Consider the following 17,359-nt stretch of genomic DNA (forward strand, 5'->3'; position numbering starts at 1 on the left):
GAGCGGCGCAATAGGATTATTACAATGAGGATTCCGTGAATGTTTCATTTAGTTCCATTGAATTTAGTAGGTGGGATAGTGGTTAAGAGATGGGTACCTAATGTCCTCTATACATGACCGATTTCATATTTAGATACATAAAAGTACCAAATCGATTTGGATTTAAATCTAAAATAAGACAGAGACAACAGGAATATGTAGTAAAGATTCCGTGAAATTTCATTAAACTGCATAAAGTGATGTATGAAGAGTAACGGACCTGAAATTGCTTTAATTCTGTGTAAGGGAAGAAAGTACAGACGGAGACAAGAGAGGAAAGGAGGAAGAAAGGACAGGATACAAGTATCACTTTAAAACCCACCATGCAAGTGAGGGTATTATAAAATCACTTTATATCCGTTGTTAACCTACTTATCTGTTAATTAAAACGTACCTTCGGAAGTGTGTATATAATCTTCATATTTCGGGTATGTATCATTCTCTGACAACTGAATGAATTCATTTACCATTTTCTTGTTGCCCTCTAAAGCCATCCACTGCAACAAAAAAACATTGGTATACCAAGTCAGTGATATTACAATTAAACATTTTTTGCGTTTAGAGTGTTGCACAGGTTATATAGATTATACCACTGTTTTGTTGTTCTACGTGATTGTCATGATTATTTACTTTCCAATACAGCAGATGAACACCGGAGTGATGGACGTTTTAAGAAACCTGCAGCATACATAAATATATTAAAGTTACGAAATATAATTGATCTTTTATCTTCATTGAACATCACATTGTTTTAAAGCGTTGTCTAAAAAGACTACAAAATAGATTTAGTAGCATTTTAGACACAACTCTAAAATGATAGTGAATACATATTTAGCCACTATCATCGTCTTTTGCGTATCTGTATATACATTATTCAAAGTTGTATTTTTATGTAAATGATTAAAATAAAAAACACTAAATTGAAAGTTGTTCACCCTATTACATTACGTCCGCAATTTGTTTGTATATATTTGCACGTCTCAGAATGTGACGATTCTATTCGCTACACTGCTCCATTGGATCAAATTGTTACAGGGAAGATAATGTAAACGTATAGAAGGGTCTGAAAAATTCCAAACGATGTTAGAACTGTCAAATTTGCGATGCATATATATACGGAAACTCTACTCACAGCAGCAGATCTGACGACATAATCTTTATTGTTAATAACTGTACCGATACTGTTACATAGCTGTCGTATATTGGTAAGTGATTCAACGCTTACAGCATAGGAAACATTATCTAGGATTGATGTGTAGTTGTCCATAGCCTTATTTAAAACAAAAGAGAAAAAGTAAAGCTTAGAGCCTGCAAGTCTTATAAAACACACTATAAACGCGGAGAGGACCTGCATGATGACTGCAAAAATGCAGAATCTCTAAGTAGGCAGAAAACCAGTTTTCAAAGCTTACGATGGTATGTTTGCAAAGATTAACTTAACATAAATGGATGTCTCGGGCAGTGAACTCTCTTGCATTTTCCAAAAAGAGAGCCACATCATCACAAAAGAAATTATTCAACTTCCCAATTTCATAGTAATTTCAATTTTAATAACGGATATTTGTAATCAAATTGTATTAAATGATAAAAACAGGCGATGTGTCTTTAATGTATATATATATATAGCACTGTCTCTAGTAGAAACATTCTACTGTAAGAGTAATCAAGGGAACCAAGGTTATAGCCTTAATCAAAAGAATGTAATCCAGGGACAAAGACCAGACATGGAAAACAGACGTACACAATAAAGAACATAGAGTAACTAAAATCATACATACAAAGTAACAAAAGCAAATGAGCAACTCGGACTCCACTAAAAACTAGGACCATGGACCAGGTGCACCGGTAGGGTAAGCGTCCTCTGCTTTTCTAGAAACACCCGCCGAGTTGCTCATAAAAAGTCAAGTCCGACGTATACAAACGAGGAAAAGAAAACTATGAACCGTTGAATAAATCAGTTTTCATGGTGCAAATTTAAAGTAACACAAAAGAGCACGTTCAAAAGAGGATGACATACACAACAAAGAACATAAAGTAACTAAAATCATACATGAGCAATTCGGACTCCACTAAAAACTGGGTTGGTTTGTTTGTTTGTTGGGGTTTAACGTCCGAGCAGCAATATTTCAGCTATATTCAGACAATGAACATGAAATTGATAATAAAATGAACATGAAATGATGATGAAATGAAAAAGGGATGAGACACAAGGACAATGGGGTCGACAAATTTTGATTGCCACTGGAAATAGGGAGAGGTGGGTAGGGTCAGCCAATTTAGCCTCCTGTGGCGGAGCCTATGGTTCCTACTCCGGGAGAATACCATAGTAGGGTTCTTTAACGTGCGAGGAACGTAGCATCTTTCCCAACACGGTGCACCACTATGATTTGCAGTTAGGTTTTCCGTATTATAGCCTGACAACCCCAGCATGTAACACGCCAGGGGTACCCCATTCAACCACCTGGGTCACACATCCCATTTGCTCTGTGGGCAAAGCGCCTTAGCCCCCGGCTAGGGTTCTGAGCACTATTTAGTCGCATTTTACGACAAGCTTAGCGCTGCTGCAGGCCTATTCTTTTAACACCCGGACCTGCACGGGGCCTAAAAACTGGGAGCATGGAGCATGGACTGTCTTAATTTTTATTACTCCTACTCCTACAGTAGCTGAAACACCTTCACAACTGTATGTATATACTGTAACAGTTGTTATTGAACTACTCCTACAGTAACTCAAACACCTCACAACTCTATGTACATAGCTTTTTCTAAAAAGCAAAACAAATGATTATGAGTTTGGGAAATTGTAACTTTATTGCATACGCAGTTGTTTTTGTTTTACTAATTGCCACCTCTCTCTCTCTCTCTCTCTCTCTCTCTCTCTCTCTCTCTCTCTCTCTCTCTCTCTCTCTCTCTCTCTCTCTCTCTCTCTTTACCTGCTGAATGATTTCAATGGCTTGTTCTTGGGATTGATTGTTGAAAGCATTCCATAAATCATCAAAAGACAAGCGCTGCACAGTTCCATTTTCAAGTTTTTTCCTCCCTAGTTTTGTCCAGTTTGAAGGCGCAAGATCTAAACCATTGTCAGGAATATCCTACGGAGTAAATGTTGTGCAGAATTTGTTGAACATGTATACAGAAATACTATTATATCACAGACAATTTCAATTAGGCAATGAATTGAACGCAAAACCATTTTAAGGGACTTTTTAATATATACACACGTATTTTTGGATTTATCCACACGGGTTGAAATCAATATATATATATAATCACTGGAATCACTATCTATGTTCATTTTATAGAAAGGAAAAATAAAAAAAATTACCGCGCCCACAAGTATCTATGTGGGCGCTGAGCGGGATTTGTCTAAGAGAAATAAAGGAAAGAAATTTTATTAAAAAATTCAAGGCGGTTTATAAATCTATATTTAGATTATTTTTATACTTTCGATTTCTATTTTTAACGTTACCATGTTGTTCTATTATAACGTAACGTCAAAAGAACGTTACCAAGTTACTATATGTATTCATTCACCTGAAGATCTGCGCAAGCAGTGAAAGTACTTGTGAAATATGTGAAATACAAAATGAAATATCTAGTCGTGTTGAAATTTTATTCGACAACAAATAAATCTGTATACAGGATTTCTATTATTGAACGAGATATATATATATATATATAAACGTCTCAGGATGTGACGAGTCTATTCGCTACAATGTTCCATCGGATCAAATTGATACAGGGAAGATACATAAACGTTCAGAAAGGTCTGAAAAATTCCCAACGATGTTAGAACTGTCAAATTTGCGATGCAAATGTTTGGTCGTTCCCTCCGCGGACTCGAATTCGTACCGCTGTGACATCTATGGCAACACCGCCTGCACTAAGTCTAGCGCCCTAGACCACTCGGCCAGCTAGGCTATATAAAAATATAGCTTTCGCTGGCCGGGTCATTCCTCCTCGTAGGATTAATCTACGGCTGTAACTTCGTACACGATGTTTTTCAGACCTTTCTATATATATATATATATATATATATTGAAAAACAAGAAGTCGGAAATGCACTGTTTTGTATGTATAGATACAATACGTTGATTTTGCATTAATATTAAGATTTTACTCTAAATTTTGGATCTAAATGCTAATTTAAGATAATTAAAAGTAAGAGATAAAGATATTAATGCACAATGATAAAAATATAATGAGCACAATTTTCAGTCAACTAATGACCTTCTTCAGTGCCTTAAATTATATATATTAAAAGGTCCTTTAAATCATGTTGCGTTCGATTCATTGTCTAATAGATATTCACACTTGAATAGTTTTTTTAATAAATCCATACAACGTTTGTTTCCCTGGAAATTCCTTTGATATCAGACAACTTGTGGTTTATTATAATACAAAATGGTGTTAAAATTATGGAAGAAATTAACCGTATTTTTCATTCCAAAATTCAACTACAATTTAGCTATAAACATCAGATAAACCTAAATTTCACTGATATTTTCATTGTTAAAAACATTCTAAAGAGTTTCCAGACAATGGTATGTATTAAATATGTATTAAATATGTGTGTTGTTAAGCATGTTTAGCACTTGGGTTATGCAGACTTCGAAAAAGCTTTACGTACTATACCCATTACTGTCGCACCGACCACTTCAGTGTTCATTGCAACAAGTTTATAATTGCCAGTATTATAATGGTAGTCTATATCATCATTGGATTTCTTAATAAATCTATTAAGATCATCATTGTCCATCGTGCGATCAACGGGTGGCTTTACCTGCAAGAAAAATATTGATTTCAGAATTGTAGTTGAGGTCACAATTACAAAAAAAAAACAATCTTATAAATATTGCACATTTTGGTATACTTTACAAGTGTTCGAACAAGAAATCTTTCATTAGCAAGCAGCATTAGAATCAAATACGTAGGAAGATAAAGAATTAAAAGTTCATAAATGATACTGATATGCAGAATTTTGACTAGAATTATGCACCATTAAGTAAACGAACATTTCAAATTCTATGTTTTTGAAACAGAAATGAAACACAAATTGAAAATGACAGAAGTAAAAGAACAGGATACAAATATTCCATATACTTTAGTACTAACTGAATTATTTATAAAGGAATTAGCATTTAGTTATTCATTGTAATAATGAACTAAGTTACCATAGAGCAAACTCTGATATGTAATGAAATGGGTATCCTGAAAATGTGCGTTGGTTAAAGCATGGTGATATCAATTGTCTTCAATGTGCGTTGGTTAAAGCATGGTGATATCAATTGTCTTCAATGACACTGATTTGTAAATGAAGTAGTATTATTTGTAGATTGGTTATTAACTTATTTGTTGCATTATGCTATTTATTTTGTAAAATTCTTTCAAGCTTACATTGGGTATTGTCACGTAACATTTGGCGTAGTCCTTAAATATATCATAGATTTGTACTTCTAATGTCACAGTATAATTGTCCTCAATCAAGCCGGGCTTTATTTTTATACTACTCAATTCTTCGTCTAAAATGAAAACACAAATACTTATAAAAATTCATTAAATGATATTACCGAACAATGTGAAGGAATTTCCAAAACATTCCCTGTCATGTTCCTTAAGAAATGTGTTTATTAATCTCGGAGACTGAAGAAATACAGAAATCTCAAATGCCAACATTTGTACAAACATAACTACTAGCAGTGTAATCACGGGTACCAAGGTTATATCGTTAATCAAAAGAATGCAGTCCAGGGACAAAGATCAGACATGCAAAACAGACATACACAACAAAGAACATAGAGTAACTAAAATCATACATACAAAGTAACAAAAGCAAATGAGCAACTCGGACTCCACTAAAAACTGGGAGCATGGACCAGGTGCACCGGTAGGATAAGCGTCCTCTGCTTTTCTAGAAACACCCGCCGAGTTGCCCAAACAAAGTCAAGTCCGGGGTAGACAAACGAGGAAAGGAAAACTATGACCCGTTGAATAAATCAGTTTTCGTGGTGCAGATGGCTACACCATAACGATCCACGATTTCATGTTGACGACCATAAAATTTCTGTAGTGATGACTTCAATCTTGTAACAACATAACCCTGTTTCTGAAGCCTATTTGTTAGAGTTCTAGCGCGATACAAAAAGTCTGCGTAGTTTCGGCAAGCTCTTGCATAACGTATGAGTTGTGATATGAACACTCCATACGCAGGTGCTGAAGGGATGTTGCCACAGATGAAAGTAAATTTGATAATTTTGAATGAAAAGTCATCACATTTGTCCTGAAGTTTGGTCAATAGTTTTCCTTTACCATCGATTTCTAAGTGTAGGTCAAGATACGAGGCTGACTTCACAGTGTCTGTAGTATTCTTTATCTCAAGTTCTTTGGGGTAGATGCGATGTATCAAACCCCCGAAATTAGAATTGTTTAAAGATAATACGTCATCTATATTGCGAAAACTGAGATTAAAGGATCTAGCCAAACGATATTCTTACTTTCGGATCAGATCAGCTATAAAGTCAACCTCATAAGAGTGAAGGAATAGGTCAGCAAGTAAAGGAGTACTATTTGTTCCCATTGGAATGCCGTCCGTTTGTTTAAAAACACGTCCACCACACTGGACAAAGATGTAATTGATCAAAAATTCCAGCATTTTCTAAACATCTTCCTCTGTATATATGGAAGATGATTTGGAATTATTTCTCAAAGTATGAGGAATCTCTATCAAGAACTATATATTTATATCTAGTTGTACCATCTTTTTTTTTGGAAAAAACAACGATGCATAATGTTTTCAAGTCGGGATTTTAACTAAGTATGGGGAATAGAAGTATACAGTGTTGAAAAATCATAGGTTTTAATGCTATTAATGGAAGTAATTCATAAACAATGGAGAGTCTCACAAGCAGCATCAAAAGTCTAGAATATTTGCAAACATTGATGGATAAAGAAACTTCAAACTGCTCATTGTATCGGTCCATATAATGATATCGTGGGTATATGAAAAACGTCGAGATGTTCAAGTAAATGTAACGACATTTGTTATTAAAAGACTAGGAACAAACGCACAAATCGTAACAAACGAAAAATTACACCGTCAATCAATTTATCTTCATGACAATCACGATATATAAAAAATAACGAATAACATCTTCTATGAAATCTTTCTTCTATTTCAGATATTATTATTAAATGAATGCAATGCTATTTGGCATGTATCCATCGATATTAAGTAGCACTTTTGTCCATTTTTTATTGTTACTATGAACTTTCCTAAACTTAAGTTATTTTCTCAAAATATTAATATTGTTAGCCACTTCTTGTACTCGTAATTTCAGAACTTTATATTCGGCTATGATTTGCATAATTATATACTTATACTCCACGTCATGCTGCAGATCTGTGCCGTGTTTACCGCCATAGCGTCATAGCTCTAACTTCATACGAGATAAAAATGTACCTATTAAATATCATACACGTGTGTTTTACGTCTGTTTCTTGCTTGTATGGGAACGGGAAGTTTACATGAAATGGTAGGTTAGAATTGAAAATTACCCAGTTTCCAATGCAGGCACAGGGGCTCGTTACAAGACTATATAAGTCATATACTTTAGCACGTTCCCCCAATATCTTTGAATATTTATTACTAGTTGTTTAATCTGGTTACTTATCTGGTTCCCTGGTCAATATCATAAGCGAGCTAAAGATCGCTACAACGTACCCTTTTAAAACAATATCATACACGTCTATTTGTGTGTTTTCGTTTTCGTTTTTTGGTTTTTTTTGTTTCATTGTGAACGGGAAGTTTATATTAAAAGAACAAAAATATCGGTTAGCATTGAATTTATGTAATATTACCTAGTTTCCGATTCAAACACAGGGACATAAAGTCACTTTATGTTCTTTGTTGTGTGTGTCTGTTTTCCATGTCTGGTTTTTGTCCCTGGATTACATTTTTGATGGCCGCTATAATCTTGGTTCCATTGATTACTCTTTCACATTTGATTCGCTACGCTAGAACAAGTACTGACTACTCTGATTTCCGTGAATGCCATAAATATCTGCGGAACAGATTCCTGAATCAGGGGTATGAGGAAATGCGTCTTAAAAGGCCTCTTACAAAATGCTTTTTAAACATCAGTTCTTACTTGAAAAATACTCAGTTTCTTCTAAAACAAAGACTAATGATTTTTTTAAATGTTTTACCGATTTACCGATTATGACAATAGCATACTTTTTAATCACCACTGGTATAGTGACGTCTCAATATAAAAGGGAGATTTAGCTCGTTGCAAAACCTAGATTTAACCCACCATTTCGTCTGAAGTGCCTGTACCAAGTCTGGACCATTGCGGTACCAGACGCTTTTTTTGTTACCCTTATTTGTATTATCAATGTTTTTAAATACAATATTCAATTAAGATCTTTATGTTACATTACTTGTAACAGTTCATGATACACATACCTCCATAATATAAAATCGATGAACCTGCGTTGTTTACTTGGTCTATTCGGTAATTAAGTTGTTCTTTCCAATCGACTCTGTAGTCTTTTCGTATCCTGAACCCTTCATCTTTCCATCCTATCGCATGTACTTCATACTGATCCGCTATAATAGACCAACTAATTGATTCATTAGGTAACTTCGCATTTTTACTGTCTTTATATGTTCAATTAAAACTTATACTCAAAAGATATCTGAAAGAACAGATGTCCAGTTGTATTAACAAAAAAACGTAGTATAACAAAGTCATATCATATATTTTATCCTTCAATGAAACATTACAATGAAAAACTTACCAAAACTAGAACTATGTTTGACAGTACACTTTCCACCATAGGGTACAAAATCTGTTGTGATCAGCCAGATACTTTGAGTATACCGTCCAGACGCTAGTTTTATCGATGCTTTTACAATAAACCCCTGGTTTTCCGGAAGTCCAGACTTCATAACAAATTTAGGGCTATTCAAATCTAAAAGATCAAATAAGTATATAAAAGGTATTTATAATGCACTATGTTCCAGTGAATAAGTTTGCATTTTTTAAGGTGTGACAATTCTTTTTGGTAAGGCTAATAATTTGGAAAACAGTCTCAAGTAAATGCCATTAAAACATGATATTTGGTATTTGAAATAACATAAAAAAAAGTGTACACATATACATTAACTTGAAGAATGAAAATAGTGAACATAACACTATAAACCTATAACGTATATAACTTCCCCTAAAATGTTTGAGAGTCAACAAAAAATTGCATTATAAGCAGTCGCTCCCAGTAACTCATATGCATGAAACATAGCAGACCAAATTAAAGGTTGGAGAAAGGAATGGTGGTAGGTTAAAAATCATCAATAATAAAATCAGATCTCTACTTGATGTAAATAAAGTGAAATGATCAATTATAACATTTATGGGTCATACAAGGGCATCTTAAGCCATATAATTCATTTTATTTTCAAGACTGTACCAAATTCCAGGAGATAAGTTCAAATTAATTCAAACTGTGACAACTAAGCTTTTTTGGTAATGACAAAAGAAAACAATATCCAAGTAAATTACTCCCCCATAAAATTTAGAAAGTCTCCTTACAACAAAAAGGGGATGGCATAAAAAAAAACGGCCAAAGCTAACAAAGATAATTAATCAAAAATGGCTACGCGTCCTCTGCTTTTCTAGAAACACCCACCGAGTTGCTCATTAAACGTCAAGTCCGGGGTAGAAGTAAAAGGAAAGGAAAACTATGACACGTTGAACAAATCATTTTTCATGGTGCAGATGGATACGCCGTAACGATCCACGAGTTCATGATGACGACCATAAAACTTCCGAAAGTAATATTGTATACATTGTAATATGTGAACTATCAGACAAAGTATCACATGTGTGATACCCTCAGCTAGAGATAACTTCCAAATGCTGACAAATTCTTAAACTGTTGACCTGATAATATTAAATATGATAAGAACACTCCAACATAAAAATCAAATGTGTACACTTGAAATTAAAAACTCATAGATGAATGTTGTGTTCATTGATAGAAGCAGGAAATAGATACATGGAGGATAAAATATATATGTACAACATCAAATTATTAACATACAAATGACACGTATGTGAGCAGTTTCCAATGACATATACATGTACATGTAGGTTAGCATGAGAAAATGTCTCTTAAAGATATATTGTTTAATAAATGTAGCATGTATCAATTAATAAAAATGCGTTAGGTATTTAACACTTTTCACTGGGGTAAAGCGGACGACCGTAACGGCCAGTGATTTATGGAGTTAATAACAAATACAGTTTGTACACGTATACAATCAAAAAACAAAGTACATGTATACTTCTGTGTCACTTATCAGTAAAGAGGTTGGTAAAGAGGTCAGGTGGATTTAAAGCTGCATGATGGATCTGACAAACCTTATTTCATATACATACATAAAAACAATATGGATTAATATTACAATAGATCACTATAATCTTGACTATACAACTTCATTAATATACAATTATAGTTGTTTATATCAGGTAAAAGTAAGCAGAATAGTGAATTAGTTCTCTACTACTTGGATAGAAAAGAGCAGGCTATTCCTGACCTCACAGCGCTGCACAAGCTTTTAATAATATATGTGCTTAAGTCGGGTGAATAGAACGAAAATAGGTATGGTGAATATGTCACAGAGACAACAACCTCACCGGGATAGAAATGATCTTTAATGAACGACAAGGGAAACCTCACAGCACATGACATGCTGCAGCTGACCTCTAAACCGCATTATACAAAGATACAGCTGAAGAGTTGCCCCTATATAAGCAAGTAACAAAAAATAAACTAAAGGTGAAACCAATACAAGACGTACAGAGGCCAGAAAATAATTACTTGAGACAAAAAATACGGCGGGATGTATACATGTACCTGTATGCAAAATGTTCAGAAGGTCTTTAAGTGCATTATCCTGACAAAGACACTTGTAGCATAATATAGTACCAATGATAGAAACACCATTTAGATATGATTTGCAATACGCTCTTCCATAAATACATACACATTAAGATCAGCGACATCAAGTAACCTTTATATAAATAGATCAAATTCTAATTTTGGAGAGAACAAAAACATTTCAATACACTGGAACAATCTTCTGGAACTATCTTCCACTAGAACTAAAGCAGTCAAAATGTATTGAAAATTTTAGAAAAAAAAATGTAATGCCTACCTACTAAATCATCAAGAAAATGAAGATACTTAGTAACAAATTGTATTGTATAATATCTTATTCATATATACTTCAGAATAATGATCATAATTATGTATGCCTATAGACTTGTATTGTGTTTATCATTATTTTTTATTATCATTATTTGTTTGTATTTGTGCAGGCCACAGGGGAGATTAACATATTTTCTGGTAAAATATGTTACCTTTTTTAAATAAAGAATTTACCCCGTGCAGGTCCGGGTGTTAAAAGAATAGGCCTGCAGCAGCGCTAAGCCTGTCGTATAAGGCGACTAAATAGTGCTCAGAAACCTAGCCGGGGGCTAGGCGCTCTGCCCACAGAGCAACTGTGATGTGTGCCCCAGGTGGTGGAATGGGGTACCCCTGGCGTGTTACATGCTGGGGTAGTCAGGTTATAATACGGAAAACCTGACCGCAAACCATAGTGGTGCACCGTGTTGGGAAAGATGCCACGTTCCTCGCATGTTAAAGAACCCTGCTGTGGTATTCGATAGGAGAAGGAACCCTTGCACTCCGCCACAGGAGGCTAAATTGGCCGACCTTACCAATCCTCCCTTTTTCCTGTGGCAATCAAAATTTGTTGACCCTATTATCCTTGTGTCCCGTCCTTTTTTTTTCATTTCATGTTCATTTTATCATCCTTTTCATGTTCATCGTCTGAATATAGCTGAAATATTGCTGCTCGGACGTTAAACCCCAACAAACAAACAAACAAACAAAATAAATAAAGAATTTAGTAAGTTAGTTATTTTAGTAATAAAATGGTGTGTGACAGAATAATGGTACCGAAACTTAAATGATGGTCCTGAAAAATGTTTAAAACTTTGTAAGTACAAAAATATTGTTCTAATAGGGCAAATTTCTGGTTCAGATGCAGATGCTGGAATAGAAATAGAAGTTGGATAATGTGATTTCATTTTTTTGGAATGTCGCATGTGTAGTGTTAAACTTTTAGGAAAATTAGATTTCTTAAATTCTGGAAAACATTTTTTTTTAACTTGCACAACTTTTGAACATTCGTGTTTTGACCTACCAGTATTTCATTTAAACGAGTAAGACAGAAAAAGCTAAGAGACATTCGTCTTTTAAAAGTAATTGAAGAGAGGAATCCACAATACATGGTTCAAGGACAGCCAACCTTTGTTTAAGTACTTGTTTAGTTTTGTTATAAGTAAACGAAAGTCACTTCATCGACAATACATCAATATATGTGTATGTAACGTTAAGGCATCTTTTAATTTGTTTTCTGTACAAGATTCTGAAGAAATGATGATTATGAAAAGAAATCAGTTAGGAGAGGAGCACAATTAATGTCCATTGGATTTTATTCCATACAATTATTTAATGTTGTTCAATCTAAAAAAAACCAATGAAATGGTTGATTTCATAAATAGTTTATATGTTAGATATATAAATTGAGTGAACTTCAGTGACGATATTACCTGTAAGCATCATATCCTGCCATCCTTTATAACCCTCTGATATTCTGCTGGTTATATTAAAACGTCTGAGTTCCCAAGAGAATGTTGCATGTTTAACCTCATCATTCGTACAGGACGTGCAAACTGCTACCAATGACATCATGGAACTTATGGCTGTTTTCTTCATGCAATTTAATCGGCATCTATTGATAAACGTATACAATTCCGCATATTCAAATACATTTTTAATCAAATGTTAGTGTAAAACAAGAAAAAAACCTGACAATAGTATCTTTTCCTAAAAGACACAGTAAATTTAATTCTTATTCGGTTGAATTTGTTCTGCACATCTGTGCTCGATAGCAGTTTTGATATAACTGAACCCTATACTACTTATATATTACTCTCGTTTGTTGTGTACCGTTCATGACTTTCTTTTAGTCATATGGAAGAAGCATCGTCAGATTTAATTATATTCTAAATAATGCTAAACACTTACTGAAGTTCCAGTTCGGGAGGATCTCCACTTATTGTTTGTGTGTGCTGTATAAAATACTCAACAGAACCGTCATCATCAGCTCTGAGGTAAACTAAATACCCATAGCCATCCAGTACATTTTGTTGTGTAACACTAAGATTGGCAAATCCGTCAATTGTTCCCATGAAATCACTACACGTAGCTTCAACTACTAAGATATCGACCATCCAATTTATAAACATTTTCTCTTTCTCCTCTATCCAATTCCAGTCATAGTCCTTCAGTCTGAATATTGTATCATACAAAGTGTACAAAAACTGTAGTAAGTACTTTCTGGAGGATTGTGGTAACCTATTAATATACAGCCTTAGATAGCCCTGGATACCCACGTAATTTATTAGTGGCCAACCTGCTTCAATATTTGACAATTCATTCTTGTACTCACTAATTACAGTGCAGAGTGAGTTTAAGTCATTTGTGACCTTGTCCACCTCCACTAACCAAATAGTCATGTCACTCAGGAAGCTGCTATCGAAGTTAACACCGGAAACGTTTCTTAGTTTATTAAGACTGTAAACTAGTGAATAACTGTCTGATAGAAAATCCCCAACATCTTTTATACCCATTAAAAATGTTTCGTTTGAATAAAAAGTCTTGTTCTTTACTGCCAAAAAATCTTTTGTCATTTGTTCATGGCCTTCCGGTAAAAAAATGTTCTCTTGAAGTTTTGGTTCCCTATTTTTTACCATGTTTGACATGAACTTAATGTCAAAAAAATCAGTAAGAGCTGAAGTCTCATTAATCAGAAAGTGGGTACAGTTTAGATCATCAGGTATTGAAATATTGACACTCCCATTCCCAATATGTGTGCTGCTAAAATTCTGAGTAAATGTTACGTAGAGATTTTCGGCAGTATTCCCATAAATAGGTTGCTGTTTCACATACTCAAGAAGTAGTGTCCCATTGACCGCCTTTACCAAATCATTTATTATCTCTAATAAACTGGTATCATACCATTTTAATGGATAAGTGTGATCCCCAAATACGAACTTAGGATCAACATATAGACTAAGCAGATAATAGATATCATAAGTAACATAACGTAAACATGCCCAACTAAAGACAAGGCCAGAGGGATCTCCTGGTGAATTCTTAAGACTATAAGATTGTGATCTACCATCAAACTGTGTAAGTCCTGCTCCAATGATCCTACCAGTCCCTCCAGTGATGAATGTGTTTGGTGGAAGGTTTTCAATCTTGATAAACATAGAGTCTTCCATCCAATGTGTAAAATTATTTGGATAACCTATTTTTACATACAAGCGGTAAATTGCGGGTTGTAAGTCACCAGGTCGTAAAAGGAAATAATGTTTACTCCCATTCTTCCTCATATCTATCTCTGTGACTTTACCTCCAACCAAACTATACAAATATAGCTGCCAATCGTAGTATATGGTAGTTTTTTGGAAACAAAGATTCTGAGTTTGTGTTTCTATAACGACTTTTGCCGACGAGTAGACTAACATTGGTGATGCCGAATCCGTATAGGTAGACTTAAATATCATCTCAGTCAAGCATGCGGGTGTAACTAGAGAAATACGAACAAAAAAATCGTTTGATTGTGACTTAATGTCATATGGCAGATAATTCATGCATTTCAGGATCGGTTGATTAATTAAGCAGACCATGCTTTGTTTCAGGACGATCGACATGCAGAGCCGATTTTGTTATATTAGCTCACAGTCTCATTGAAGCAATAGTCTGTTGGTAAACATGTCACCTTGAAACAATAGTCTGTTGGTAAACATGTCACCTTGAAACAATAGTCTGTTGGTAAACGTGTCACCTTGAAACAATAGTCTAAGTCATGCTAGTCGTCATTTTTTTCTCTTATTAGCCGCGTGATTGACATAAAAAGCAGTGACAACAAATTTTAAAGTCTGGCTTGATCGGGAAACAAACCCACGAACTACCGTGTTTGGGGTCATTACGCTATTATACCAGCGGTGATGGAAACGTTTATAAGGGAAAACAACAACAAAAATGTTGTACATTTCTTTGATCAAGATTTGATTTAAAATATTGCATTTTTATATAAAGTTCATAGGCTGACACATCAACCGACCTCTGTTGTAATATTAATACATGCCATATTTATGCAGTCGATTTAGTATTGTTATAACAAATCATTTATCTTGTTATTACAAGTTATATTTTTCATTTTAAGAATTTAAGATGAAAGCGAAAAAATATTAGCGATTAAGGAAGTCGTTATAAATTTGTTTGCACTAATATTATTTTCTTCACGTTCACGATTTTTCACGACTAAATGTCTTAGCATTTCGTTAATATTTAAATAACTTTATACTCCCCAATTAACATTACAATTAACATAACTGGGATGTATATAGTTTATCATCAATTGTCAACCAGTGTCAAAAGACTTTGCTGAAAATGGAACTACTGGAATATCTCTCTACACTGATATATTTTATTTTATTTATTTTTAATCCTGGTTTCACACTTTATGATAATGCTCGAAAACCATTTAAAAAATATCATCTCAGGAACCATAACTCCCAGATGGGTCGACAGGCATTTTTAAGTCGCTACTAGTAGCAACTTCTTGCACTCGTAATTTCTGTATTTAATATTTTCATATGATTTGCATTAATGTGTAGTTATACGCCACATAATCCAGCAGATCTTCGCCGAGTCACCGCCACAGCGTTATAGTTCTAGATTCATACGAGATAAAAATGTATCTCTAAAAATCATACACGTGTGTTCTACGTGTGTTTCTTGTTTGATTGAAAACGGAAGTTTACATGAAATGATCAGTTAGCTTTCAACACTACCCAGTTTCCGATTCAGGCACTGAGGCTAGTCACAAGACTTTATAGGTCATATGCATTAGCACGCCCCAATATTTATGAATATTCATTGCCAGCTGCTTTATCTGGTTCATAAACTGGTTCCCTGTCAATATCATAAGTGACCCAAAGATCGCTACAACGTACCTTTTTAAAACGTATCATACACATGTCTATGCGTGTTTTTTGCTTGCATTAGAACGGGAAGTATACATTAAAAGATAAAATGATCGGTTAGCATTGAATTTATGTAATATTACCCAGTTTCCGATTCAATCACTGGCGTTCTTTACAATTGATTATATAAAGGTCATATATATATCATCAGTACACCGATATCTATATATAGTCATTTGGGTCATAACGGTAACGAAAGAGCACGCAATAATCTCAAGGGAACCAAGATTTTTGCAGAAGTCCCCCGATTTTAGAGCATATCGCATTTGTACCATTTCGGATGTTTAAAGTATGCCAAAATCAGTGACAGTGAATATTTGACGATTAGCGACTTTGATTTTAGAATATTAACCATTCTGTATTAAATCTGTTAAATCTAAATCAGCGCAGTTCGTTCCCTGACAATGGTTTGCAAATATTAAGAATTGACAAGAAAGCTTTCTAGATATAATAGAACCAGAATGGATATGGTGAAAAGTAACAAATGCACCAGCAAATAACCATAATACTTTCAGAGATCACCGAAATATTTCTTCAATAACTGTGAACACACATTTAAGTAAGCTTTGGAGCGCCCCAACAACAAAGTATTAAACTGAACGGAAACGGGACGAAGGCAATTCTTAAGAATGAAACTACAAAGTAATATAACGACGCAAAGACTCATTGATGACCCATATCTCAGACGCATGCAATCTGCGGTGGAGTTACATTAGTTTGATAAGGCCTTAATAGCCCCACTTTAATGTAATGTAAAATGAACTGAAACAAAAAAAAACGCACTTTACAATTCATTCAATAATACATCAACATAAACCATATAGACAAATGAAATATCTACTTAAATAGCGTTGGCAGATACTGAAAGCTAGCTCACCACATATTAAAGAATGACAATACCATCAAATTTCCAGCATTAGAAATAATCTGTCACCAAAATTCCAGTGGACTGATTTGTACACTCCCTGAATCAATCAACATTTCCAATAATCTGTGTTCCATGTACCGTGTTCCGTGTACCGTGTGCTAATTTTCGTGTTCCCGGTCCATTCTGTGTGCTTTTCGCTCATTTATAGACTTCGAGAAGGCAAGTAATATATAAAAGACATTTATTTTCCTAGGCTTTTTTATAT

At 34.4% G+C, this 17,359-nt stretch overlaps 1 protein-coding gene across 1 annotated transcript; it reads right to left on the reverse strand.

The window, feature by feature from the left end:
• Positions 1-708: 708 nt before the first annotated feature.
• Positions 709-9,061, reverse strand: LOC148618486 (uncharacterized). Its single transcript, XM_088576852.1, has 7 exons — positions 8,839-9,061; positions 8,504-8,647; positions 5,437-5,561; positions 4,670-4,822; positions 2,973-3,131; positions 1,172-1,309; positions 709-717 (listed from the first exon to the last, which is right to left on the reverse strand). The coding sequence occupies exons 1-7, from the start codon at positions 8,987-8,989 to the stop codon at positions 709-711; spliced, it is 879 nt and encodes a 292-aa protein (XP_088432978.1). The 5' UTR covers positions 8,990-9,061.
• Positions 9,062-17,359: the final 8,298 nt, after the last annotated feature.

Source organism: Perna viridis, chromosome 4, assembly GCF_037379345.1.
Source record: "Perna viridis isolate PV_CMFRI_1.1 ecotype Kerala chromosome 4, ASM3737934v1, whole genome shotgun sequence".
Taxonomy (NCBI): domain Eukaryota; kingdom Metazoa; phylum Mollusca; class Bivalvia; order Mytilida; family Mytilidae; genus Perna; species Perna viridis.

What these genes read in the sequence shown, in the direction of transcription:
- LOC148618486 (XM_088576852.1), bottom strand. Translation starts at nt 8,989, where the DNA reads ATGAAGTCTGGACTTCCGGAAAACCAGGGGTTTATTGTAAAAGCATCG. An exon ending in ATCGATTTTATATTATGGAG is followed by an intron (nt 5,562 to 8,503) that starts GTATGTGTATCA and finishes TTTTCATTTTAG; the next exon opens with ACGAAGAATTGAGTAGTATA. An exon ending in GTGCGACAGTAATGGGTATA is followed by an intron (nt 3,132 to 4,669) that starts GTACGTAAAGCT and finishes TTTACTCCGTAG; the next exon opens with GATATTCCTGACAATGGTTT.